This window comes from Grampus griseus (genome assembly GCF_964374135.1).
Source record: "Grampus griseus genome assembly, chromosome: 14".
NCBI classification, from domain to species: Eukaryota; Metazoa; Chordata; class Mammalia; order Artiodactyla; family Delphinidae; genus Grampus; species Grampus griseus.
Genome location: NC_139008.1, coordinates 3,748,494 through 3,773,303, shown reverse-complemented (window position 1 = coordinate 3,773,303; position 24,810 = coordinate 3,748,494). Strand labels below are relative to the sequence as shown.

General features: G+C 59.6%; 1 protein-coding gene across 6 annotated transcripts in view; it reads left to right on the top strand.

Annotated features, from left to right (window-relative positions):
* TNRC18 (trinucleotide repeat containing 18) overlaps positions 1 to 24,810 on the top strand; it is an 81,856-nt gene that overhangs the window by 27,408 nt on the left and 29,638 nt on the right. For 3 of the 6 annotated variants that reach the window (XR_014297686.1, XR_014297687.1, XM_082670102.1), the window contains exons 5-16: positions 3,626 to 3,728; positions 4,004 to 4,209; positions 4,512 to 4,658; positions 5,111 to 5,301; positions 6,613 to 7,042; positions 8,230 to 9,222; positions 14,928 to 15,103; positions 15,645 to 15,781; positions 15,956 to 16,084; positions 17,642 to 17,813; positions 19,236 to 19,596; positions 23,412 to 23,690. Coding sequence is in view for 4 of the 6 variants with exons in the window: in XM_082670102.1 (XP_082526228.1) it covers positions 3,626 to 3,728; positions 4,004 to 4,209; positions 4,512 to 4,658; positions 5,111 to 5,301; positions 6,613 to 7,042; positions 8,230 to 9,222; positions 14,928 to 15,103; positions 15,645 to 15,781; positions 15,956 to 16,084; positions 17,642 to 17,813; positions 19,236 to 19,596; positions 23,412 to 23,690 (3,324 nt within the window). In the remaining 2 variants the exon portion in view is untranslated. Of the gene's footprint in view, positions 1 to 3,625; positions 3,729 to 4,003; positions 4,210 to 4,511; positions 4,659 to 5,110; positions 5,302 to 6,612; positions 7,043 to 8,229; positions 9,223 to 14,927; positions 15,104 to 15,644; positions 15,782 to 15,955; positions 16,085 to 17,641; positions 17,814 to 19,235; positions 19,597 to 23,411; positions 24,125 to 24,810 lie in introns of those variants that run through there. The other 3 variants (XM_082670105.1, XM_082670104.1, XM_082670103.1) reach the window with 3 other exon arrangements.

The window sequence follows — 24,810 nt, the reverse complement described above, 5'->3', positions numbered from 1 at the left end:
AGCACAGAATTGGCCGGAGTTGGTGGTCGCCATATCTGCAGAAACGCTCAGATGGAGTCTGGGAGGGAGTTGCCATGGGAACCAGGCCTTAGCCTGAGCCTCTGCCGTTACGGCCGGATTAGAGCATGTGACCCACGGAGGGGCTGTCAGCGCTGGGGACGTGGGCCCTGGGGCAGGGCTGCAGATGGGTGATGGCAGTAGTGCTGCTGTTTCACCAGTGCCCACCCTGTGCGGGCTCTGTGTGTGGAGGGGTGTGCACCCTGGTGGTCAGGAAGACCCGGTCAGACCGCGATGCTAGCCTGACGCCTCCTTGTCAGTCAGTGGTGTGACCTGGGTAGCTAACCTTCCTGTGCCTCAGTTTCCTCATCTGGGATGGGCTGAGGGCTGGAACCCCCCTCCTGGGTTCACGACTACTGAATGAGTGTGTGTGGAGACGGCCCTGGGCCTTGCTGGGCACACAGGCGGCTTTGAAATGTTGGACGTCTCCAGAGCTCAGGCCTCGAGGGTTGGGGTGAAGGGGTCCTGGGTGTGTGGGACCTCGGAGCAGCTGACCCTCTGCCCCACACACCTCCCTGCTGGAGGAGCTGGTCCCTTGCCATCCTGGAGCTCAGCACAGAGAGGCGACGGGCCCTTTGGTTCGCTTGTCCACAGGGGGCTGGAGGGAGGTTGGTTTTCAAATCCTCAGTCAGATCATGTCTCATCCCTGCTCAGAGCTTCCTCTGGCTTTCTCCTTTTACCTTGAACAGAATCTCAGCCATATTCCCTTCCACGGCCTGTACCCCGCCCTTCACCTGCACCCTCTCTTCCTTATTACTCTCTTCAACCACCGTGGCCCCCTTGGCACGCTCCTGCCTCAGGGACTTTGCACCTGCCGTTTGTTCTGTCTGCATAGCTCCCTGTTCCTCTAGCTATCCTCATGAATTCATTCATTCACTTCCCACGTATTTGCTGAGCAGCTTCCTCTGTGTCAGGCATTGTGCAGGAGAGAGGTAGACAGCCAGGAGTGTGACTGCTCAAACCAGAGCAATGCACAGTCTGAGGAGGAGACAGACGGTGAACAACCAACAAGCAAAACAGCTGTGTGTTGTGCTCAGCGCTGTGAGGGAGACAAGGGAGCATGAGAGAGGAGAGGTGGTCTGGGAGGGCTTCCTGGAGGAAGTAGCATATGAGCTGAGCTCTTTCTGGGGAGGCTGAGTAGTACAGAGGAAGGGCACTCTGGGTGGAGGGAATAGCGTGTGTGGCCCTGAGTGTGACTGGAGGGCAGAGAGGCTGTGGGGGTACACTGGAGGGGACAGCTGGGCAGCATGAGTCAGGCCCAGGGGCTTGGTTCCATGGGGCTGGTCCTCCGTAGGAGGGACAGGTGTGAGCAGGGATTAGAGGGAGCAGGTTGGAGCAGGAGGACGAGGGTGGTGCCCCGGGGCGAGGTGGTGGAGGGCATGTCCCATTTCTTTGGAGATCAACTGTATTTGGAGGGAGCGGTCTGGGGCTCTGGCGTGAGTGACCCTGGGGGTGGTGGGTGCTCCCAGGTGGGCGGGCCTGCATACAGGTTTCTGGTGCAGGTGGCACCTAGGGTGGGAAGCCCCTGAGGGCCTGTGTGGTGACAGCCAGGGCAGTGGAGAGGCACCAGGCCTGAGGACAGAGGTCTTGGGGGCAGGCCACACTGCAGATGCCTGTCCCTTCTAGGGGCACCAGGAGCTCTGTGCCAAAGCCTGTCTGCCACCCCGGCGTGGCCAGTGGGCGGGAGGGTCTTCGGGGTTTCTGCGGGCCTGGGAGGCCATCCCTGCAGGAGAAGGAAGCTCAGACACATGCTCTGGTTTCGCAGTCCAGCTGAAGGACTCTGGATGGCCCTGCCTGAAAGCCCGGGATGGGAGGGGGGCCCACAAGCAGGGCCCCTTCCAGTCCTTCATAGAGGGGGTGGGTGGGCTCAGGGTCCCCTTGGATTTGGGAACCACATTGACACTGGAGGCCGGGACACCCTCACTGGGTCTCACCCCGAGTTGGCGCGGGCTTGTTCTCCCACCTCCCGCCTTTCCCCTCTGCTTCCTGCACTTCCTGCCATGTGCTGGAACAGTCGTGGGGACCGGGCGTTGGCTCAAGAGTCGGCTCAGGGCTTGCATGGGATGACTTAATGGATCGCCTGGGACTTACCTGTGTGACCCACGAGGACCAGGTCGGCAAGAAGACTCCTTCGCCCACTCCCACCCTGACGGTGCCCCAACTCGCTGGCTTTTCTCTGCTTAACCACACACGCTGCTTCCTTGTCGCTCCAGTGGCTTCTGGAACTTGCAGACTCGCCCCCGGTGGCCCTTGGCCCATCTCCAGCTGCCTCTTGGGATGCGACCCTCCCTGATTCAGGCTGCCTGCCCCCCCCCCACCCTGTGTGCGTGGTCCATCGGGCACGTGGGCTTGTGTGGCTGCCCCTCCCCGTGGGCTTCTCTTCTTTGTTCTGGGGCTGTGGGTTTCCACCTTCCCGAAGGGGAAGGAGAAGCCCCTGCATCCCTGAGCCTCTCCTGGGGGCTCTGTTCTTCCGGAGCTCCTGGTGATGGGGGTGCAGGAGGGGAGAAACGATGGGGAGATGCTCGACGGCCGCATTCCAAGCTGGGTCCCCGCCCACGAGGACCATGAATGTGGGGACTGCTGGGGGCCCTGGCAAGGTGGCCCTGGACGCTTGTCTCCAGCAGGGTGATAACCGATAAGGTCCGGGGCCCTGGGGACGGCTTCCTCCCCGGGCGTACCTCCCGAGACCTGGGTGGGAGGACACCAGTCCAGCATGACTGACCCTAGAGAAGGAGTTAGTCTAGCCTCGGCGGTTTAGAAGAGTCTCAGCTGCCAGCTGAGTGGCTTCTGCCGCTGGTGATAGCGCCCGGCTCCTGGGCCCTAGCCGGCCCGGGGCGGCCACACGCGTGCTGGCTTCCGTCGTATGGAGTAGAAAACGTCCAGGAAGAGTGGGGCAGGTGGGGCGAGGAGGGCTGGACCCTGGGTGCCCTCCACGAGCTCCTGCCCCTGCAGAACTGGCCGGGACTTGAGGACCTGCCTTCTCTGCTCTGGGGAAGGCGGGGAGCTCACGGAAGGTGCAGCTGGACCAGCCATGGGTCGAGGGACGTCCCCTGGGCACCAGGACAAGGGTGGGTGAGCCGGATGGCAGCCCGCATATCCTCCACTCGCCCACACACACATAGCGTTCTCTGGTTTCACTTTTCCGTCTTGATTTTGAAAAGATCAGCCACAGGTCTGCAGCAGACAGAACCATGACGGGGCCTCGGGGGGAGGCTGATTTCCCGCGGCCTGGGCCTCGCTCTGCTTCTGAATTGCGACCGCTCTTTTGGGTTGTGGTTTCCCCTCCATCCTAACCTCTCCCAGAACCTGCCTTTCCGGTGATAAAGTAGTGAAACCGTGTCAGCGAATGCCACTCGGTTCACACCCCGTTGTTACTCGATCTGTGTTATGATGTTTTACCGCAATATCCCGGTTACCTGTGCGAGTTCCAGGTAGGCTCTTTGAGGGGCGATGGAGGGATGTTTCTGGGCACGGAGGGCGTCCGGCCAGGGTGAGGGAACCGCTCAGATGCTGAGGGCTTGTTGGGGCCCTGAGGGGGCCTCACTTCCTGCCTGTTCCCCCGACCCAGGGCACAGCCGAGCCGACGAGGACTGTGGAGATGAGCGGGCCAGGCACCGGGAGGAGCGGCTGCTTGGGGCGCGGCTGGACCGGGACCAGGAGAAGCTGCTCAGGTGAGGGCCTGGGGCAGCCCGGGAGGGCCTGGGAGCCCCAAGGCAAGGGTGGATGACCCTACCTGGCTGCGGGGTGGTCCTGAGAGTGTGGGACACCCTCCCGAGGAAGGCCCCGGGGGCCCTTTGCCGAGCCCCAGCTGGCTCTTCTGTCCACCGGCTGCAGAGTCGGCCCAGCAGTAGCCTGGTGTCCCCCGGTGACTTGAGGCGGTACCCCTTCTCTCCCACCCGCCCCTGGGACTGTCCGGCCTGTCCCTGACGCCCCTGTTCGCTTCCAGAGAAAGTAAGGAGCTGGCTGACCTGGCCCGCCTGCACCCCACCAGCTGTGCTGCTAACGGCCTGAATCCCAACCTCATGGTGACCGGGGGCCCGGCGCTGGCAGGTTCCGGTCGCTGGTCCGCTGACCCTGCGGCCCACCTGGCCACGCACCCCTGGCTGCCCCGCTCGGGCAGCACGTCCATGTGGCTCGCTGGACACCCCTACGGTGAGCGGGAGGGTGACGGTGGGCCGGGATGGGGAGGCCTGACGTGCTGGTGCAGGGACAGTACCCCTCCTCTCTTCCCCGTAGTTCAGCTCCCTCACTGCCCAAGCAGGGCCATTATTAATGGCGCCAGCATTGTGGGCCCTTGGCCAAGCCTGTTTGTGGACAGTGCCCAGAGCGGGAGGCTGGGCGCGCGTTCACAGCCCTTACCCTCGGCTTCCTGCTCGGAGGCCCAGGAAGTGGAGGATGGGGGAGTAGGCTGGGCCTGGGTCCTCAGCACTGACTCGGGCATGGGTCTCTCCTAGGCTTGGGCCCCCCTTCTCTTCACCAGGGCATGGCGCCTGCCTTTCCACCCGGCCTGGGGGGCTCCCTGCCGTCGGCCTACCAGTTCGTCAGGGACCCCCAGTCGGGCCAGCTGGTGGTCATTCCCAGTGAGCACTTGCCTCACTTTGGTAAGTGGCCTTCCACAGTGAGACTGTCCCAAATGCCGTGGGAGGAGGACTGTCCTCCTGTGGCAGGGGGTGTCCGCCCAGCAGAATAGGGTGGCTGTGTCCTAAAGCCACAGGGGTCGTTGTTTTGATGAGTTCCTACCCAGAAAGCCCACGTGGAGAACCAAAGCAGGGCTGCCCTGGTGGGAGGCCTGGACCCTCTGCCTTGGTGCCCCCATCCTCAGGAATCCACTTTGCAGACCACTGGGTATAGTAGGAGAAGGTGTGGAGTCCCCATGTTGGCCCCGGGCCTGGGATGTGGCTGCCCCTGGCAAAGGGAGGAGGACAGGCTTCTCCGTCCCCAGGAAGCAACTGGAGGCCCAGCTGAGCCCAGCTCTGCCTCAGCTTCCCCATCTGTAAAATGGGGTGATGGGCACCAGGCGGTAGGTGCAGCCTCACTGTCTTCTTGCCCCCAGCGGAGCTGATGGAGCGGGCCGCGGTGCCACCCCTTTGGCCGGCCCTGTACCCACCAGGCCGCAGCTCCCTGCACCACGCCCAGCAGCTGCAGCTCTTCTCCCAGCAGCACTTCCTGCGGCAGCAGGAATTCCTGTACCTGCAGCAGCAGGCGGCCCAGGCCCTGGAACTGCAGAGGAGCGCCCAGCTGGTGGTGAGTTGGGGTGGGCGTGGTTCAGGAGGGCCATGGGGGCACTGGAGACCCTTGCCGGAGCTCCTCTGTTGTTGGCGAGGCAGAGGGGTCAACCAGCAGAAAGTCCGGTTCTGGACTGTGAGTCAGAAAAAATGAGAGAGGCTGGTGGTCAGGGGGGCCTCCTGGAGGAGGTGGCGTCTGCCCAGAGACCTGAAGAAGTTAGTTGTGGAGGAGCCCTCTGGGCAGAGGGGATGGTGTGAGCAAGGCTGAGAGGTGGACAGAGCCTGGCAAGGGGTGGGTGCAGGTAGCAATGGGGAAGCCAGGGCGGGAGAGGTGGCCCTGTGGACTGGAGATGTTTGCATGGGAACTGAAGGGATCCCTGTGTTCTCCCGCTGTTTCCTAAGCCCTGCCTGGCCCGGCTGGGTGCCTGATGGCCCTGGGCTCCCCTCTCGGGCCGGGGCTGGCCTCCACCCATGTTGCCTGATCACGTAAGATGGGCGACACTTGGTCTCGCCACCGTGTGGGTGGACTCCCTAAAGCTCACAGCCCTCCTGCCTCCTTGAAGGTGTTCCTGGACATTTGTCCTCTGCTTGGCCGTGCCCCTCCCTTCTTGTGCAGCAGCAGCTCTGGAGGAGTCAACCGAGGTGACACAGGCAGCAAATGGGGCCCTGGGTTTGAACCTTAGTTCTGCCATGCCTGGCTGTGTGCCCTCCAGCAAGTGAATTCACCTCTCTGGGTTTCAAGTTTCCTCCTGTGGAAGTGGAGTTGCTAGTAATTTCTGTGTCATCGGGCTGTTCAATGAGATTTAACAGCCGTGACAGTGGCTGGGGCATGGAGCCTTTCCTCCCTGTGTGATCGTGCGCTGACCGCCTGGCCCCTGGTGAGCACGGGCGAAGTTCGTGGGCCTTCCTCAAGCCATCAAAGACCGGGAAAGGCTCCCCCCGCCCACCTTTTGAGGTGTTTTGAGACCCGGGTGTGATAAGGCAGGCAGTGCCCACAGGTAGTGAGTTCTCCGTGCAGGTAGCTGTCCTAGTGTCATGAAAGAGCCTCCCACCTCCACCGGCCCCCCGCGCCCTGACCGTGAGGGTCCCAGAGGGGCCTGGGTCTAGACCGGAGGGCCCCCTAGCCCCGTCTGCTGGAATTCTACAAGGAACGCTGTGCTTGTTATTTGTACTGTGACGGAATGTCAGTCTCGGGCTGGGGGCGTTGGCGGCCTGCAGCCCCAGACCCTGCCTGAGGTTCTCTGTGTGTCGCGGGGACCCCGGGGACAGGGCAGGTGGTGGGTGATGGGTCCTACCGCGCTGACCCTGCCTGCCGGCCCCCCCCCCCCAGCAGGAGCGGCTAAAGGCCCAGGAGCAGCGGGCAGAGATGGAGGAGAAGGTGAGCAAGCGGAGCCTGGACGCCGCGGGCAAGGGTGGCCTGGGCGCCTCGGGCCCCGGGCTGCTGCCTCGGAAGCCCCCTGGCCTGGCCGCTGGCCCTGCGGGCACTTACGGCAAGGCCATGAGTCCACCGCCATCTCCCCGCGCTTCCCCTGTGGCTGCCCTGAAGGCCAAGGTCATCCAGAAGCTGGAGGACGTGTCCAAGCCGTCCACCTACGCCTACCCCGCCACGCCCAGCTCCCACCCCACTAGCCCGCCGCCTGCCTCCCCGCCGCCCACCCCTGGCATCACCCGCAAGGAGGAGGCCCCCGAGAACGTCGTCGAGAAGAAGGACTTAGAATTGGAGAAGGGAGCCCCCAGCCCTTTCCAGGCCTTGTTCTCAGGTAGGAGCTGGTGAAACATCCCCATATGGTCATTCACTCATTCATTCCTTCAACCTGTCAATCCTTCTTTCTGTGTTGAGCACCTACCGTGTACCTGGCTCACCGCTGGGCTCTGGAATGAATGCCCTAGGACGCAGCTGGCTGTCATCTCTCTCTAGCCTTCCCTCAGTGGTAGGGTCAGGGGAAATGGGTGTAATGTTAGAAGTAGGTTCTAAGTTCAGGAGGGCCTGTCTGAGCATGAAACAGTAAGACCTGTAGGATATTTAGCACCATAGCTGGCCCGTAACAGGTGCTGTGTTGTTGCACTGACGATAAGTGTGTTCTGAGGAGTACTCCCACCCCACACGCTGCACGCACACACGCGCCCTCTTCCCGTGTCCCGTGTTGGTCGGGACATGCAGCAGGTGGCCTTGAAGGGGCCTGAGGCCTGTGTTCCTCTTCCCGTGGGAGGACTTGAGTTCGAATTCCGAAGTTCAGATTTCTGCCACCGGAATGCTGTGTGTGATCTTGGGCAGGTGGCTGGGGAGATTCAATGTCTTGCTAATGAGGTCAAGTGTGGAGCACAGGCCTGGTCCTGGTGCAGGGTGAGGGTGCTCCGTGCGTCTGTCTCCCCCGGTTTGGTTCATACTGAGCCCCTGCTGCTTGCCCCGCTCTGGGCTGGGCCTGGGCCACTACAGACAGTCAGCTGAACACCATCCTGCTGTAAGGCAGATTACACTCAAGGGTGGGAGTTCAGAGTAAAAAAAGTGAGGGAGGGGAGCCAGCACTGTATTACTATTATTTTTTGAACAACTTGGATGCCCCACCTCTGCTTTAATGGCGTGGGGCGGGTGGCTTCTTGTGGGACGGAGGGCAGAGTCGGCACCGGCTGGGTGGGGACCATTTGGGGTCTTACTGAGCGTGTGCTTCTGGCCCAGCTTTGTGCTGGGTGCTGAGACTGGAGGAACAGAGAAAGAGCCTTTGAGACCTGAAGACCCTCTGGGAGAGATGGTGGCCAGTTTTTCTCTCTGCGGCGCAGACATGCAGAAAGGCCCTGGGGTTCCTCAGATGCCATCTGGAAGGGATCCCAGCCCCGCAGGCTGGCCCAGCAGAGAGGGTGGCTGGTGGGTGGGTGTTGATGGGGACACACGGGGGTGTCGGACATGGCAGGAGAAGGGGCCCCCGCTGACCCTTGGTGTCCTCGGCAGATATCCCACCCAGGTACCCGTTTCAAGCCCTGCCGCCACACTACGGGAGGCCCTACCCATTCCTGCTGCAGCCCACGGCGGCTGCCGATGCCGACGGCCTGGCCCCCGACGTGCCGCTCCCGGCCGATGGGCCCGAGCACCTGGCGCTCTCGCCTGAGGACAAGCCCATCCGCCTGTCCCCGTCCAAGGTCCCAGAGCCGCTGAGGGAGGTCCCGGACGAAGAACCACTGGCGGAGCGGGAGGTGAAGGCGGAGGTGGAGGACATGGACGAAGGCCCCGCAGAGCTGCCCTCCCTCGAGTCGCCACTGACGCTGCTCCCCGAGGAAGCCCTGGCGGCCCCGAGCCCGGCGGGCGGCTGCGCGGGTGGCCTGCTGGAGGCCCAGGCCCAGGCGCTGAGTGCTGGCGGCCAGGGGCCCGCGGAGCCCTCCGGGTGCCCGGACTTTGCCGAGGGGGCTGAGGCGCGGGTTGATTCACCGCGCCGGACAGAGTCCTGCACGGCTGCCCCGGACCTGGGGGCGCGGCTGACGCCTGAGCCGTTGGTCAAGGCTAAGGAGGAGCCAGTGGAGGTGCCCGTGGACGTGCCCGTGGCAGAGGCAGCTCCCGAGGAAGATCTGGCCCAGGAGGCCCCGAGTGAGCCCCGGCCCAGCCTGGAACTGCCGGACTGTGACGTGCCCCCTGGGGAGGGACAGTGCCTGAGTCTGGAGGCCCCGGAGGCCACCCCTGTGCCGGGCAGCGCCTGCTTCCTGGAGGAAGCGGGCTCCGATCAGTTCCCGCCCAGCCTGGAGGACCCGTTGGCTGGCATGAATGCCCTAGCAGCCGCGGCAGAGCTGCCCCAGGCCAGGCCTCTGCCCTCCCCGGGCACTGGAGCCCCAGCCCTGGAGAGGCTGGAGGCAGTGCAGAGCCTCGTCTTGGAGCCAAGCTTCCTGCATGGCATCACCCTGCTGAGCGAGATCGCCGAGCTGGAGCTCGAGAAGAGGAGCCAGGAGGTGGCAGGTGAGTCGTGCCGGGCGGTGGGCCTCTGCAGTTTGTTTTTTCCCTTTTTATTTATTTATTTTTAGGCCGCGTGGCTTGCGGGATCTCAGTTCCCCAACCAGGGATTGAACCTGGGCCACGGCAGTGCAAGCCTGGAATCCTAACCACTAGGCCGCCAGGGAACTCCCGCCTTTCCCCCTTTTAAGGAAAATTTTTCAAAATAGGATTTAAAAAATTTCAAAATCTCCAGGATGTGGTTTATTCGTGTGCACTTTAAAAAAACTGTGGTGAAATATACATGTTGTAAACTCTTATCATTTTAACCGTTTTGAAGTGTACAGGGCAGAGATGTTACATACAGTCACATCGTTGTGCAGCCAGTCTCTGGGTTTCTTAGTGGTGAAATTTCTGCTTGTTCTGTCAGTGGTGAGATGCTTTGGGTTGTGAGGGACCAAGACTTTTCTTTTAACTGGTTAGAAAAAGTCAGGGGAAATTTATTGGCTGTGGAACCGAAGTATGTCAGTAATTAGGGAATATTTCAGGTATGGCTGGATCCAGGTGCTCAAACCAAGGAGTTTCTTTTCCCTCTTCCCTGTCTCCCCCCACCCACCTTGTTTCACTTCTTTCTGTTGGCTTCATTCAAGGTGGGCCCACTGCCCTTATAGTGGTCACTGATACTTTCTCCCAAGCCCATGGGCCTGCTCAGCTCAGCTCGGCAGACACACAAAAGAGGCCACCTGTTTCCACATAGCTCTGGCAAAGATGCTGTGATGCACTGTCAATGATTGGCTGACTGGGGTTCATGCTTTTTGCAGAAGCAAACCCTGTGGCCCAGGAGATGGGATGGACCAGGCTGATCATGCCCAGCCCTCGATGCGGGGGCAGCCACTTCCAGGGTGTAGGGAGGGGCGGTCCTCAGAGGGAATGGAGTGCCTTCAGCAGAAGGGGCCGTGAATTCTGGGCTGCCACAAAACCACTGACGTTCGACATAGAAATTGAGGTGCTCCAAGACGTGTGTGAAGAGGCTGAGCGGGTCAGGCACAGCCTCGCGAGCCCACGCTTGGGCCAGAAGCGGCACGGAGGAGGGGCCCAGGCCTGGCTGCGGAGGAGATAATAGCGCCGGACGTTTCGGTGTATTTTCTCTAGAATTTTTTCTACACAGACACACAGTTCCAAAATCAAGGTCATTTTGTAAACAGTGCTCTGTAACTGGCCTTTTTCACTTAGTATATGCTTTATTAAACATTTCTCAGAGCTGTGTGTTCTTAGAAATTTTGTTTTAGGGATTACACAGTTCTCTGCCTGGTGGAGGTCCCAGCCTTCAATGACGCAATCCTAGATTGTAAGCCATTTTCATTTGCCTTCTTTTTTTTTTTTTTGCTGTACGCGGGCCTCTCACTGTTGTGGCCTCTCCTGTTGCGGAGCACAGGCTCCGGACGCGCAGGCCCAGCGGCCATGGCTCACGGGCCCAGCCGCTCCAAGGCATGTGGGATCTTCCCGGACCGGGGCACGAACCTGCATCCCCTGCATCGGCAGGTGGACTCCCAACCACTGCGCCACCAGGGAAGCCCTGAATTTTTTTTTATTCCCTCCCTCCCTCCCCCTCCCTTCCCTCCCCCCCTCCCTCCCTCTCTTCCTTCCTTCCTTCTTCCCTCCCTCCCTCCTTTCCTTCCTTTCTTAGCTGCTGTAAATGATGTGATGATTACTCTTGAAGAAAAATCCTTGTCCACACCTCTGTTTTCCCCGGGATTTGTTCCCAGGGGTGGAATTGCTGGGCCAGAACCAGGCCATATTTTCAAGACTTTCAAGGCTCTTTCATGTCATGGTCAAATGCCCCTTTCCAGAAAGCTTGGACGAGTGACACCCACTCCCCCTCAGGCGTCTGTTGTTTTGTTGTTGTTCTTCTAAAGTTCATTGTTTCTTTTCTCTCATTTAAATAGTTTGGTACCAAAAACAATTTTTTTCCCAGAAGAAAATGAAAACCCTCTTGATCCTACCAACTGGGGGGTTTCCAATGGGGACCACAGAGGCCCAGGGGCATCTGGAAAGGAGGGGGCTCAGGACGGGTCACCCGGTTTGGGAGTCTCTGCACACTCTTGCCCGTTTTCACACTCCTACCTCATCCACCTACTCATTCAGGTCCTACTGTGTACCCGGCACCGTTTTGGTGCTGGGGGCCAGCGGTGAACCAGGCCATCTGCGTGCAGCCCTCAGCACTGTCAGGTGGTAAAAGGCCGGGAAGGGGACAGGGCAGGGGTGGGAAGCGTGGTCTCCTACAGCGCATGGCCACGGAAGCCCCTGTTGATGGGTGGGGGAGGAAGATTCTTCTAGGGAAAACCATTCTTCTAGGGAAAACCATGCCAGGCCTAAGGAACAGCAAGTGCAAAGGCCCTGAGGTGACTGTGTGTGTCGTGTTAGAACAAAGGCGAGGAGGCCAGGGGCAGGAGCAGAGCCGGAAGGGGAGAGTGGTGGTGAGGAGGTCTGTGGGATAACTTGGGTGAGGGGTGACCCCGGGGAGGTCTTCCACTTGGAGAGAAATGAGAGGCCGTAGGAAGGTGGTTTTGAGTTGACCTGATAGGATCAGACTTACGTGCGGTTCCTTTGTGGGCTGTGTGGAGAGCTGACGCAGGGGTGAGGGTGGAGGCGGGGAGACCCAGGCGGAGGCTCCCGTCTCCATCCAGGCCCAGGGTGGCGAGGGGCACACAGGCAAGGAGCAGGTGGGTTCTGGGTGGAAGCTAAGGTGCGGCCAGCAGGCTTTGCTGGTGGACTGAGCGTGGGTGTAAAAGGACGATGTCAAGGGTTGTGGCCTGAGCCGCTGGAAGACGAGAATTCCAGTTTCTGAGCTGGGCAGGTGGGGCGGGGGGAGCACGTGTGGGGGAAGCCCAGCAGCTGGTGTGGACACCGATGTTTGAGGTGGATGTCTGGGGTGCCCTCAGGGCTCTGCAGTGGAGGCTGCGGCCCCAGGGCTGGGGGCAGCGTCTGGGCGGGTGTGCAGGGGTGTGTGCACCACAGGGGCGAGGGGGGCCCCGGTGGCCCTCCCCCTTCGACGGTCGCTGACAGACACTGAGCAGCAGTCTCCTGCACGTTCTGTACAGAGCTGGGCCACGAGTGGTCCCGGTTCGTATGGCAGGCCCAAGGCTCCTGGGCCCGTTAGCGTTTTTCCCACAGCCCGCGTCGCTTCCTGGAGCCACCGGCCCTCCCGCTCTGCCCCTCCTGCTGCGCACAGCTGCCCACAGTCAGCGAACCTGGGCGTCCCTGGGCGTGCTGGCCGTCCTTCCCGCCCTGCAGCGCCGTAGCCTCTGTGACTGACGCCTGGTCCCATGGGGGTTCCAGTGCGTGTCGGGCCCCTGTTCCAGGGCACCTCCACATTGGTAAAGCCACAAGGTTGGTGTATTAGTCAGCTCAGGCTGCTGTACCAAATACTACAGATGGGGTGGGGTGGGGTAGGGCGGGGGCCGTGGGGGGGTCTTGAATGACAGAAGTGTGTGGTTTCATGGTTCTGGAGGCTGGAAGTTCTAGATCAAGGTGTCAGCGGGTTGGGTTGGTTCCTTCTGAGGCCTCTCTCCCTGTTGGCTTGTGGATGGCTGTCCTCTCCCTGTGTCCTCCCATGGTCTTCCTCTGCGTGTCTCTGTATCCAAATGTCCCCTTTTTATAAGGACACAGTCACGTTGGGTTAGGGCCCACCCTGAAGACCTCACTTTAACTTGATTCCGTCTTTAAAGATGTTACGTTCTGGGGTGTCGGGGTTAGGGTTTAAACACGTGGATTTGGGGGCACACAGTTCAACCCACAGCTGCTGCCCTCGGGTCATCAGGCTGCCCTGGGCTGTCAGTCCTGGGGGGCCCCTGCAAAGCTGGTGTGTCGGAGGGTGAAGGAGGTGACGGAGTTGCTCTTTGGTCCCCCCTGTGACGGAGCAGGGCCCCCCCAGCAACTAAGAGATCTTACAGCTCGGAGGACCTTGAAAGGGGGGGCGGTTCTCTGCTTTGTGGCCTCAATGTCCGTAAAGACAGAAAAGCAAAACCAGTGACTCTGAACTGGCCACCGGTGACACTTGGTTGTGGCAGCTTGAGGGGAGTACTACTGACATCTAGTGGGTAAAGGTGAGGGACGCTGCTAACACCCTACACCGAAAGCCCAGGACAGCCGCCCACAGCAGAGAACAGTCATGGAAATGTGAATGGCCCCAGGGTTCAGAAGCCCTGATCTGGGCAGTGCAATTGTTAATTGCATTGTCGATTTTAGGGAACTGTGCAGTTGGTAGTAAGGAATACAGTACATGTAGGACATTCACAAAAATGGATCATATGTTAGATCACAAAGAAAACATCAATTGAAAAATGAAAACTCATGTTACTTTAGTAGAAAGATTGTGGAGAAATAGGCTCTCAGGTACCATTGTTGAGATCCTGATCTGGTTCAGTCTCTTTGAAGGGCATTTGGAACATTTATCAGAGATAAACACATATACCTTGATCACGTTAATTGCACAGGCAGCGTATTTCCTACGCGGTGCCTACCCGTTCACTACAAAAAAACAGGAACCGGCTAAATGCCATCAGTGGGGGATCATTTAGATAAATTAAAACTCATCAATACAAGAGAATTCTAGCTTGCTGTTCCTCCCTTTGGCCATATAAAATTTCTGATATTCTGGTGTTTTCGACTTACAGAAACGGCACTTTTTGTAAGGCTCAAGCCGTAACGTGAACACGTTTGTATTTTTGTCCTAATGTGAAAAGACTTTAAGTAGAAAAGAGAGTGTGATGTGGTATTTATTGATTGATGCCTGTTTATATTTGTAAAGGATGCCTGTGTGTTACCTATGTTTGAATATGTATAAAAGTTTCTGGAACCACCTGCCAGACACTGTCAGCAGAGGCACCTCCAGGGAGGGACCTGTGTTTGGGGAGGAGAAAGGCTTTTGTTTCGTCACACCCTCTGCTTGGTTTGTGGTTTTTATCATGTGCACATGTTACTTTTACAGTTTACAAAACTTATTGTGGGGCTCTTTTTTTCTTGTTTCTTTTTTTTTTCTCGCTGCGTTGGGTCTTTGTGTTGCGCGAGGGCTTTCTCTAGTTGCGGCGAGCGGGAGCTACTCTTCGATGTGGTGCGCCGGCTTCTCATTGCGGTGGCTTCTCTCGTTGCAGAGCACGGACTCTAGGCGCGCGGGCTTCAGTAGTTGCAGCATGCGGGCTTCAGTAGTTGTAGCATGTGGGCTCAGTTGTGGCACACGGGCGTAGTCTCTCCAAGGCATGTGGGATCTTCCTGGACCAGGGCTCGAACCCTTGTCCCCTGCATTGGCAGGCAGATTCTTAACCACTGCGCCGCCAGGGAAGTCCCGGGGCTCTTTTTTTCTGATCATGAAAACCATGCATACTCCTCATGGAAGATTTTAAGGACAGATAAGCAAAAAGAGAAGCGCAGTTCTAGAGAGCAGCTCTGCCGGCCTTTGTTGACTCTCCGTGAGTCTGTGTACAAGTGTGTTGTGAGGAACAGGACGGCACTGTGTGTCCCACGCTCTTACCTGTTCTCACTCAGCGCCCATTTCCGGTGTCTGGGAAAGGCCGCGGGCCGTCAGCATCCCGGGGGGGGGCCTGTGTGGCCTCAGGCCATCCACGAGCCTGCTCTGGGCCTTGTCCTCTTCCCGCTGGGGGCCTGAGGGTGTGGGCTGTGGTGCCTGTGATTCCGGCCCCTGGGGGCTCGGGCTCACGTCTCTCCTCCCGCAGGTGTGGAGCGGGGACCCGCGGTGCGGCCCTCTCTGGAGAGCCTGCTGGCGGCCAGCAGTCACATGCTGAAGGAGGTGTTGGACGGCCCCTTCGTGGACCCGCTGAAGAACCTGCGGCTTCCACGGGAGCTGAACCCCAACAAGAAGTACAGCTGGATGCAGAAGAAGGATGAGCGGGTGAGGTGTCCCAGGCCAGGCCTGGGGGGCTGGGGGGGCGGGTGTGGGGTGCCCCAGAGAGGCCACCTCACCTGGGCCTTGGCCGGCTTTGCGTTCGGAAGGGCCTGTTCCGCACCCAGCTTCCGCCACCGGTTTGCTGGGTGGTCCCGGGCAAGTTGTCTCCTCTTCCCGGGTCTCTGTTTATCACGTAATCACGTGTCAAGAGTGCATCCCGTGGGTGACAGCTTGAGGGCTCAGGGAGAGCAGACCTGGCTGCGCCCCTGCTGCCCGTGGGCCTTGGGCAGGCGGCTTCGTCTCCCCGTGCCCGCGACAGATGATCCAACAGGCAGCTCTGCCTGAGCGGTCCTTACGGGCCAATTCGGCCTGGACACAGCCCTGCGAAGTTGGCTTTTCGGTCCTTGGCGTGCAGCCGGGCAGTCCGTTTTGCTCAAGGCCACAGCTCGTGAGGGGTAGAAATTGGGTGTGACCCGGGCCCCTGGTCTCCGCTGTGAGGTCCCGCACCCCGGCCGAGGGCGGCGTCCTCACCCGCCCCTCCCCGCAGATGTACGCCATGAAGTCCTCCCTGGAGAGCATGGACGCCATGGAGCTGGACTTCCGGATGCGGCTGGCGGAGGTGCAGCGCCAGTACAAGGAGAAGCAGCGCGAGCTGGTGAAGCTGCAGAGGCGCCGCGATTCCGAGTGAGTGTGCCCCGCCGGCCCGCGGCCTGGGCTCTGTAGGCGCCGCGCTCAGGAGGGCGGCCGAGGCAGGCCGCCAGGTGTGCGTGGCCCCGAGTGACGTGTGCGTACCGTGCGTCCCTTCTCCGCGCCCCGCCACCCCCCGGGTGCACAGCCAAGCGTGTGATTCTCTTTAAGGGACAGGCGCGAGGAACCCCATAGAAGCTTGGCACGCAGAGGCCCTGGCAGGCCGCGGAAACGGACCCACGCCCTGAGCGCCCTGTCGCCCCCCCGCAAGAGAGGGAAGAGCCGCATCCGTAGCGGAAAGTAAGGCTGGCCCCTCGGTGGGTCGGGGACTGGCACAGAGCTCGGAGGGGAGGATCCCGGGCCTGCGCGGGGCCTGTGTGGGCGCCGGGGACCTCGCGTCCCTCAGGCTCTGACCCACCTGGATCGGCGGCTCGTGGGCAGCATGGCACGCTGCCCCGGGCGGGCCAGGAGGGCGAGCGTGGAATGGACAGGCAGACCCACCCCAGCCAGCGTGTCGAGTGTCACCCAAGCGTTGGGCCCGTCTTCCTGCCGCACCTGCTTCCTCCATGGCTAGGGGCTGATTCCCGAGCCGCTCTTTGCGGCGGGCCGCGCTCTGCTCTTGCTTGGTTCCCTCTGTGCCGGACAGCGTCACTCCCGTTCTCCTGGCTCGCTGTGCCGAGCCTACTCCCTGGGACCGGGGCCGCCATCTCCGCGCACTCGGGGACAGGCCCCTTTGGGAGCAGCTGGAGCGAGAGCGCCCCCTCCAGGCCGCGTGTGGGCGGGAATGGTGCTGCGTCCTCCCAGGGCGTCTGGGGGTAGCACGAGCTGAGCGGGAAGGGGCCGGAGGGCACCTCTGCCTGGGACAGCAGGGCAGGTGGATGCCAGGGCTTGGTTGAGGAAGCAGAGGGGGCCACCGGGTACCTTCAAAGGCGTAGGAGAGGCAGTGGGGCGGCCACAGCTCTTCTCAGGAGAAGACAGCCCCAGGGGCCCCCTCGTCTTGCATTTAACCTTCTTGGCTGTTCCTGACTGATGGGAGGATGGAGAGAGGGAGAAATACCCTGTCAGCAGCCACACAGGGAGAGCAGCTCCTGGGGAAGAGAGCAGAGGCTGGGGCTGCTAGCACGCAGAGCTGCTGGTTACCAGTGTGGACCCCGGAAGCGGAGGCACCTCCTGCCCAAGTCCCAGGTCTGCCCCTTATTGTGACCTTGGGCCAGGTGTTATCCTTTATAGATGAGTTCCTTCATCTATAAAAAGCAGTATCTAGAACATGGCATTGTTTTGTGGTTAAAGTATAAAGCACAGACATGGAGCAAGACACGTAGTACCAAGTAAAAATTATTATCATTATTATTATTACCTGTGAGGGTTTAGCTTAAGCAGGCAAAAGAGGCCTTCGAACCAGGACCATGGCCCGACTGCTTATGCTCCTAGGGGTACAGGAGACCAGCCAGCGGCTCTTCCTTCCTGGAAGCTCTTGATCTGAATCCCCCTCCCATCCTGGTGGATTTCCGTGGCATTCCTGATCCTTGTTCTTTGGTACAGGGGAATCTGACGGTGTAAAGATATGTGTGTGAGTGTGTATGTGAAGGAGCACGAGAGAGAAAGAGGCCAGCAGAGGATACACTGCTTTCAAGAAGTTCTTTTTTCCCCACTAAACTCTCATTCTGCCTCCTTCACAAGTATCCCAGAATCCCGGCGCCATAGTGCTAGATGCTCCGTCTCCCCAGACTCGTCACTCTGTCACCACGGTCTGTGCGTCGACATCCAGAGCCCACCCTTCAGGGCCACGAGGGCGGGCCCCCAGCCCGTGAGTGCCGCCTGGCCAGGGCGCTGACCGCTGGTGCATCTGGGTTTCAGGCTGAGCGGCAAGCCCCTGCTGACCTCGGACGACTGTGAGCTGGGAGCAGGGTTGAGGAAGAGACACAAGGGGCCTGAGGAGGACCACGATGCCCTTGGCGGGACCGGGAAAGCCAGGGGGAGGAGCCAGCCTTGGGACGAGCATGAAGCCTCTTCAGACTTCATGAGTCAGGTCAGTGGCCCCGCCCCGTCTTCCAGGTGTGCTGCTGGCTTGGGGCGGGAGGTCTGGAGGGGGCGCCGGAGTTCACGCTCCCTTGGCAGGCCTGCTGGCCCTGCTGCTGCACGGAAACTGTGGAGGTGGTTGCCTTAGTGCCAGAGCGACTCTCCTCCAATGTTCCTCACTGTGCAGAGGGGGAAAGTGAGGCTCAGGGGAGGTCAGAGACCACCAGAGTAACCCAGCCTCAGGTGGAGCTCTGTGTGTGCCACTTCCTGTGTGTGTGCTCCGTGACCCGGTGCTGAAGCCGAGAAGAGAGACTGCAAGTTCTTAACCAAGTAATGCAATTACTCTGTTGTTTCACAGTATGAGTTTAACGAGCAGCTTCACCACTCTAGTTCGAGGAAACAAGGGCTTGATGCCATTGTAATTTCCTCTGTGAACTGTCCTGAGGTAAGGGGGTGAGAGCCAACACCTTGATTTTTCTTCTTTCTGCAGAGTATTGAAATCATCCACTTCAGGCCCTCATTGCTAAATGCTTACGTACCTTGTCATCCCTCCCAGTAAAGGCCCTGTGGGAGAGGGCTGTTTTGGTTGACTTGGCCGTCAGAGGGAAGGACTCACATAGGGGAGACTGGGTCCAGGCGGAGGGGAGAGAGCCAGTTTGTATGTCAGGATCCTCTGTACTCTCGAATTGTGAAGGACACTTTCGTGGCTTAATTGACACTATCCCAACTTTTCTCTCCTTATGAATTGTTACCTGATTAAAGAAAATAGCGATAAAGTGTTCAAATGAGGGCCATTGAAACGGCAGGTTTCAACAACAAAGGACTACAGCCGACCGCGCAGGCAGGAATTTATCTGTGAAATCTCTAATCGTTCTTTCTGCTTCAGGCGTCCAGGGCACACTCGAGGCATTTTCTCCGCAGCTTTGGCCCATTTAGCTGGATGGGCTGATTCGGGCTGTGCTGTGCAGCCGTCTTCATCACCTGCTTTAGGCGATTGAGATAAGCAGATCAGCTGTGCTGTGATCTGGGTTTTCCATCTTGGGTTCATCCCTCCTCCCTTAATCCAGCCGCCTTCTCCCACGCTGCCGCGGCAGCGGTGCTCGCTTCGAGCGCTTCCCCTAGGAGGCACCAGGTAGCGCCGTGGAGGGCCAGTGGCAATGCCAGTGTCACTGATAGCTGTAACCACAGTGACAGCTATTTAGTAAGTGCCTCACGTGCCTTTTCTCAGTTCGTCTTCAGAACGGCCCGCTGAAGCCTGTGCGTAATTACCCCCATTTTACAGAGTAGAGGAACTGAGGCTAAGAGGAGTTAAGCGACTTGCCAGAAGCCACAGAGGCAGGGAGAAGGAGCTGGGGTTCGTCAGAGCTCGTGCGTGGAGACCCAGTGTTTGGTCAGCCGTCTTAACCTGTGACTTCCCGACTTCCCTTTCCAGCTGAAGATTAAGAAAAAGAAGATGGCCAGCGACCAAGAGCAGTTGGCAAGCAAGCTGGACAAAGCCCTCTCCCTCACAAAGCAGGACAAGTTGAAGTCGCCCTTCAAGTTCTCGGACACTTCTGGGGGGAAATCAAAGACGAGTGGGGTCTGCGGCAGGTACTTGACGCCCTACGACAGCCTGCTGGGCAAGGACAGGAAGGCGCTGGCCAAAGGCCTCAGCCTCTCTCTGAAAGCCTCCCGAGAAGGTAAACACAAAAGGGCCGCCAAAGCCAGGAAGATGGAGGTGGGGTTCAAGGCCAGAGGCCAGCCCAAGTCGGCCCACTCCCCGTTCGCCTCGGAAGTGAGCAGCTACTCCTACAGTAAGTAGAGGGCCGCGCCGCCTCAGGGCCGCTCTTTCTCTCCTTCCTCCTCTTTCCTCCTCCTCCTCCTCTTTCAGCCTCGAAAGCTCGAAAGGTCTCTCTTCCGCCTCTCTCGGCTCGAAAGCGCGAAGGTCTCTTTTCCGCCTCTGTGCGGGCCCCGCCCAGGCCGGAAGCAGAAGTGCCTGTGATTGGCGGGCGCCGCGCTGGGTGCCCACCTATGATTGGTGGGTGCTCGTGATTGGCGGGCGGGTGGGAGCGGAAAGCCCCGCCAGCCCTTTCGGTGCCCGAAAGCTGTCGTGCGCCACAGAGTTGGCTGCTTCTCGGCCTGGAGCGGCTGGTTGTGAGGACCGTAGAGATGACCTGGGTTCCGCGGCCCGCAGGCGGCCGTCTGTCCACGGGCCCGGTGTTAGTGAGAACAGCGTTTGTGGAGCGCACGCCAGGGCTGTCTGGGCCGTATTTCCCTTTGTCTTTGCGACAGTCCTCCAAGTGGTTAACCCGTGTTGTTCCCGAGGATAGATCCTGAGGTCGGGCCGGGGTCAGGCCCAGCCTGTCCGCCTCAACTGCGCAAGGCGTGCTGCCATCATGGGCGCGGCCCGTGCGCTGCCCGCACAGCAGCCGCCGGCTGCAGGCGGCTTTCGGGCCCCTGAAACGTAACAGCTGGTGGGACTGAGGGACTGAGCTCTAACCGGAGCCCGTGGCATTGGAGCTGCTTCTCTGGGAACTCCGGGAGCATGGTTTTCCGGAGCCGGGCAGCCTTGCCCCCCACGCGAAGCCCGACGCCCCGCCGGCTCTCTGTGGCCTCTGGTGGCCCAAAGCCCGCCGTCTAGCATGTAATAGGTGCTCAGTAAGTACTTGTGGGCGGAACGCGCAGTGCCCAGGATGGGTGGGCGTCGGTACGGTGCCCGCTGCAGCAAGGCCAGGAAGGGGCTGCGTGCCCGCTGGCCCGTCCGCAGGGTTGGTTCTGAGGCGAGCCCAGGCCGTGAGGGGGGCGGCAGGCTTTTTCATCGTTGACCGCGTGGACCTGTGTGACTGGGCCTTCGGCTGGCTCTGCCGAGCTCACGGGGTTGGGGGTGTAAAAAATGCACCCCTTTAAGGTTACAGTGAAGAACGTCTTTATGGATTTGGAGTTCAGATGCAGAGGGCTGTCGGCAGCCCTAGGTGAGCTCACGTGGGAGAAGAGCTGGACCTGGCACCTGGCATGAGGTTAAGCTGCTGCTGGGGGGTTTTTGGTTTGTTTTTAAGGTTCGTGGGTTTGATGGCCCCGGGTCTCCAGGGTTGATGCTCAGGTAGGCGTTGGGGCAAGCAGCTCCTCTCGTGCCTTAGCCACTGGGGACGTGTGCGAACGCCGAAGCCTCCCGGCCCTCGCGTTTGGGTGGGTGTGAGCCGAGCAGCATGGCCCAGGCCCCTGGCCACTGTGGACCAGTTTCAGGGACTTGCAGCCCTGAAGGAGGAGAGAAGGGCTTTCCTCTGCTCGTTTTGGAATATTGGATAGCGAGTGGGGGAGGACTGCCGCTCCTTTGATCTTCCAGGGGACAGTGGTCGGTGGATGTGGCCTGGCGAGTTGCTGGAAGAACCCGCCACTCCTCCCCGCTCGCAGGTGGATGTGTCAGGGTACAGGCTAGAGGCCAGAGAGAAGCTGAGGTCTCTGAGCCGCTGAGCGTACTGCGGCAGACGTGCGCGCGCGTGCAAGGCCGCGTTCCGAGTGCCGGTCTACCTGTTAGGCCTTTGTCTAAAACTGCACTGTCCCCGTGAGAGCAATGGGTTATCATTGCCACAGGGAGGTCGGAAGGCCTGTCTCCAGTTAGCTGGCGGCTATGATATGCAGCTGGCTGTGGAGAGGGCGTGTCTCTGTTTTTTACGTTGGCTTTTTCGCTGTTCGCGGTCGCTGAGAGCGCACACGTGCGGTCGTGAAGAGGTCGGGGTGTTTCCAGCAGAGAAGTGCTGCGCCTGCAGGAGGTGGGAAGAGAGCACGTTGCTCTCTTGCTTTTCCACGTCGGGTTGGAGGGGTTGGGTGGCATGCTTGGTGGGTTCTGGGGAGAAGCCAAGCTGGTCGTCCTCACGCTCGGACGTTTCCAGGCCTGGGTTGTGGCCTCAGGAAGGACGGGATGGAGTACACGGGGGATGGAGTACACGGGCGGGAGAGCTGTGGCCAGGGCACGGGCGGAGGCTCGTCTGTGTCCTCCCTCCTTTTAGAGTGGAAAGCATAGACGGAGGAGGAGGCAGCCAGAGGACCCCTGTCCCCGAACACGCCCACACCCACCCACACACACCACACCCACATGCACACACCACACACACACACCACAGACTCACACACACACCACACTCACGCACACACCACACATACTACACATACGCACACACACACTACAGACACACCCACCACACCCACGCACACCACACAGCACACACACCCACACCCTCCACACACACCCTCCACACACAAAAATACACAGCACACACACACCCTCCACACACACCACACACAAAAATACACAGCACACACACACCACACACCACACCCACACACCGCACACATACAGACCACTCACGCACACACCACACACACCACACACACGCACACACCACAGACACACACCACAGACACACACCACACCCACAAACAGCACACACACACCCATGCGTATCACACACATGCACCCACAAACACACCACACACACCACACCCATGCACACACTACACACACCACACCCACTACACACACACACACCACAGACACCACACCCACAAACACACCGCACACACCACACACAAAAACACACAGCACACACACACACCCACGCACACCACACCCACACACACACACACACACACACACACACACACACACACAGTTTTTCTTGGGCTTGGAGAGAGCTGGCGTGCCAGAGCTGCGGCTGCGTCCAGCAACGTTGCGTGTTTGGGGTGGGTTTTACCGGATCGAGGGACCCCAGTCTCTGACTGCAGAACCTTTCCATCAGACGAAATCTTGCTTAACAGCTTCACATGTAAAACGGATCAAAGTGGTATATGTCTGGGGTGGGATTGGTAGGGGCCAGAGCTGTGCCCGTTTGACAGCCCACCTCCCCAGAGCTGGGTGATGTCTCTCAGGGAAGCGTCACCCGTATAGTAAGGTTGGAGACTTGTGGGAAGCCGGCAGCAGTGTACTGGTAACCCGGCTCTCTGATAGGGAAAGGGCGGGGGGACAGCAGCCCGGATATCACTGCAACATCATGTGCCTGTTTCTTTGGCGTAACTGTTCAAGCCGCCGTCCTGATATTGCTGAGCAGGGGGCCGGGAACGGGGGTGCGCGATCGCCATCGTGAGCCTGCGTCCGCTGGCCCTGCACACCGCCGGGAGCTGGTGTTTTGGGAAAGAATGGCTCTAACTGAGCCCTTCCCCTCCTAGGCCTTGTCCCTCCCCACAAGGGGCCTCTGGGCCGGCTGCAGTCCCGTGGGGCAGACAGGACTTGGCGGTGCTCTCTGTGCCCTGGGCAGAGACCTTCCTGAGAGTGGCCGGGTGGTGGGGGATGCTGGCCGCAGCCGGCCTAGAAGGAGCCTGGGTCCGAACCCACGGAAGACGCCTGCAGCTCATAGGCCTCGCGGGTGAGAGGCGAGGCCCAGGTCGGGAGGAGAGCTCCAGGTGGCGGAACTCAGCTGGTTCCACGGCCAGCCCGTAGGCATCTGGACCTCTCTGTCTGGCGAGTAGGAGATTGTTCTCAAAAGCGCTGAGAATAATGGAAGAAAGACACCAGCCCCCTCCCTCCCCCCGGCGCCCTGTGACTTATCTCTATTAAAAACTACTTTGACTGCAGATACGGACTCAGAGGAAGAGGAGGAATTCCTGAAGGACGAGTGGGCTGCCCAAGGCCCCTCCAGCTCCAGACTGACATCTTCTTCCATCCTTTGCGGCATGGTGGCGAAGAGCAGCAAGCCGGCCGGCGGCCCCAAGCTGACCGAGAGGGGCCTGGCGGCCGCCCGGACTCTGAAGCCCAAGCCGGCCGCCGGCAGGAAGCAGCCGTTTTGTTTGCTGCTTCAAGAGGTCGAGGCCCGTTCCTCCTTCAGCGATTCCTCGGAGGACTCGTTTGACCAAGGTTACTAGCTCCAAACACACAATACCTCCCGTGTTTCCTAGCGAGAGAGTGAGTGCGAGAGCGAGCGCGAGCGAGGCGGGGAGGGCGGCCGCGGCGCCGCCGGGATGGCCGGCCAGGGCGGCCGTCTGGTTCTTGGCAGCGTAGCCTGCTGTATCAGCCCGAGTCTTTGTTTTTGTTTTTATTTGTACCTGTATCGTGATAAGACCATTGGCTGGCTCTTTCTGAGCTTTCATATGGACTGTTTTTAGTCTTCCTCTCTTGTCCCCTCCCCTCGCTTCCCCTGCCCCCTGGACCGAAGGCCTGGGTGGGTCCTCCCGGAGGGGCCCGTGGAGGCCTCCCTCCCCGGGGACATTTTGTAAATGGAATTCTGTCGTGTGGGCGTGTGACTTGATGTTTGTACCGCGATTTTGGTAATATCGAGCTTTATTAAACATATCGAGTTCATTTTTAACTAAACCCGTGTGCCTTGTCTCTCTTGCTGTGTCCTGACTAGACCATTAGGTTGCCGCTTCCCTCATTTTGTTCCTCCTGCCCCCTCACCCCCTTCCCCACCCCTGCCCCAGAAGGGGTAGACAAATAATGCAGTCTGCGCTCTCTCTATTATTCAAATATCCCTGGTAGCTGTTGGCATGCCTTTCATTTTTCAGGTTTAAAGTCAACTGCTTTCACCTCCAGCTTCATCCTTTTTTTTTTAAGCTGCTTGTTTGTCTTTTGTTTTCTTAAAGCTCTATTCTTACGCAACAGTGGTTAAAAAATATTTGCAAACACTCATTTTCTAACGCATGTTTCTGTTTCGAAGGGCAATGTAGGCAGTGCAGGGTCAAGACCGCTTGCCGTCCCTGAGTTTTGTTGTGAAATTCAAAAGGCTTCATTGCCGTGTTGGGGGGCAAAGCTCACTGCGAGTCCCAGGCTCAGTCCCGGGCTCGTCTGCTCTCAAACTCACTTACAAAGAGGGGGTTGGCCTCAGGGGCCTCTGTGAGCGCCCTGGCTCTGATTTCCCTAACGTCAGAATTCAACTTCTGGGGTTAGAAATGTCTCAGCCTTCCAGGACCTCCAGTCACAAATGTCCTGGGGCGGGCGGGGGGGCGAGGCAGCCAGCCGATCCTTAAGTGCTTCTCGC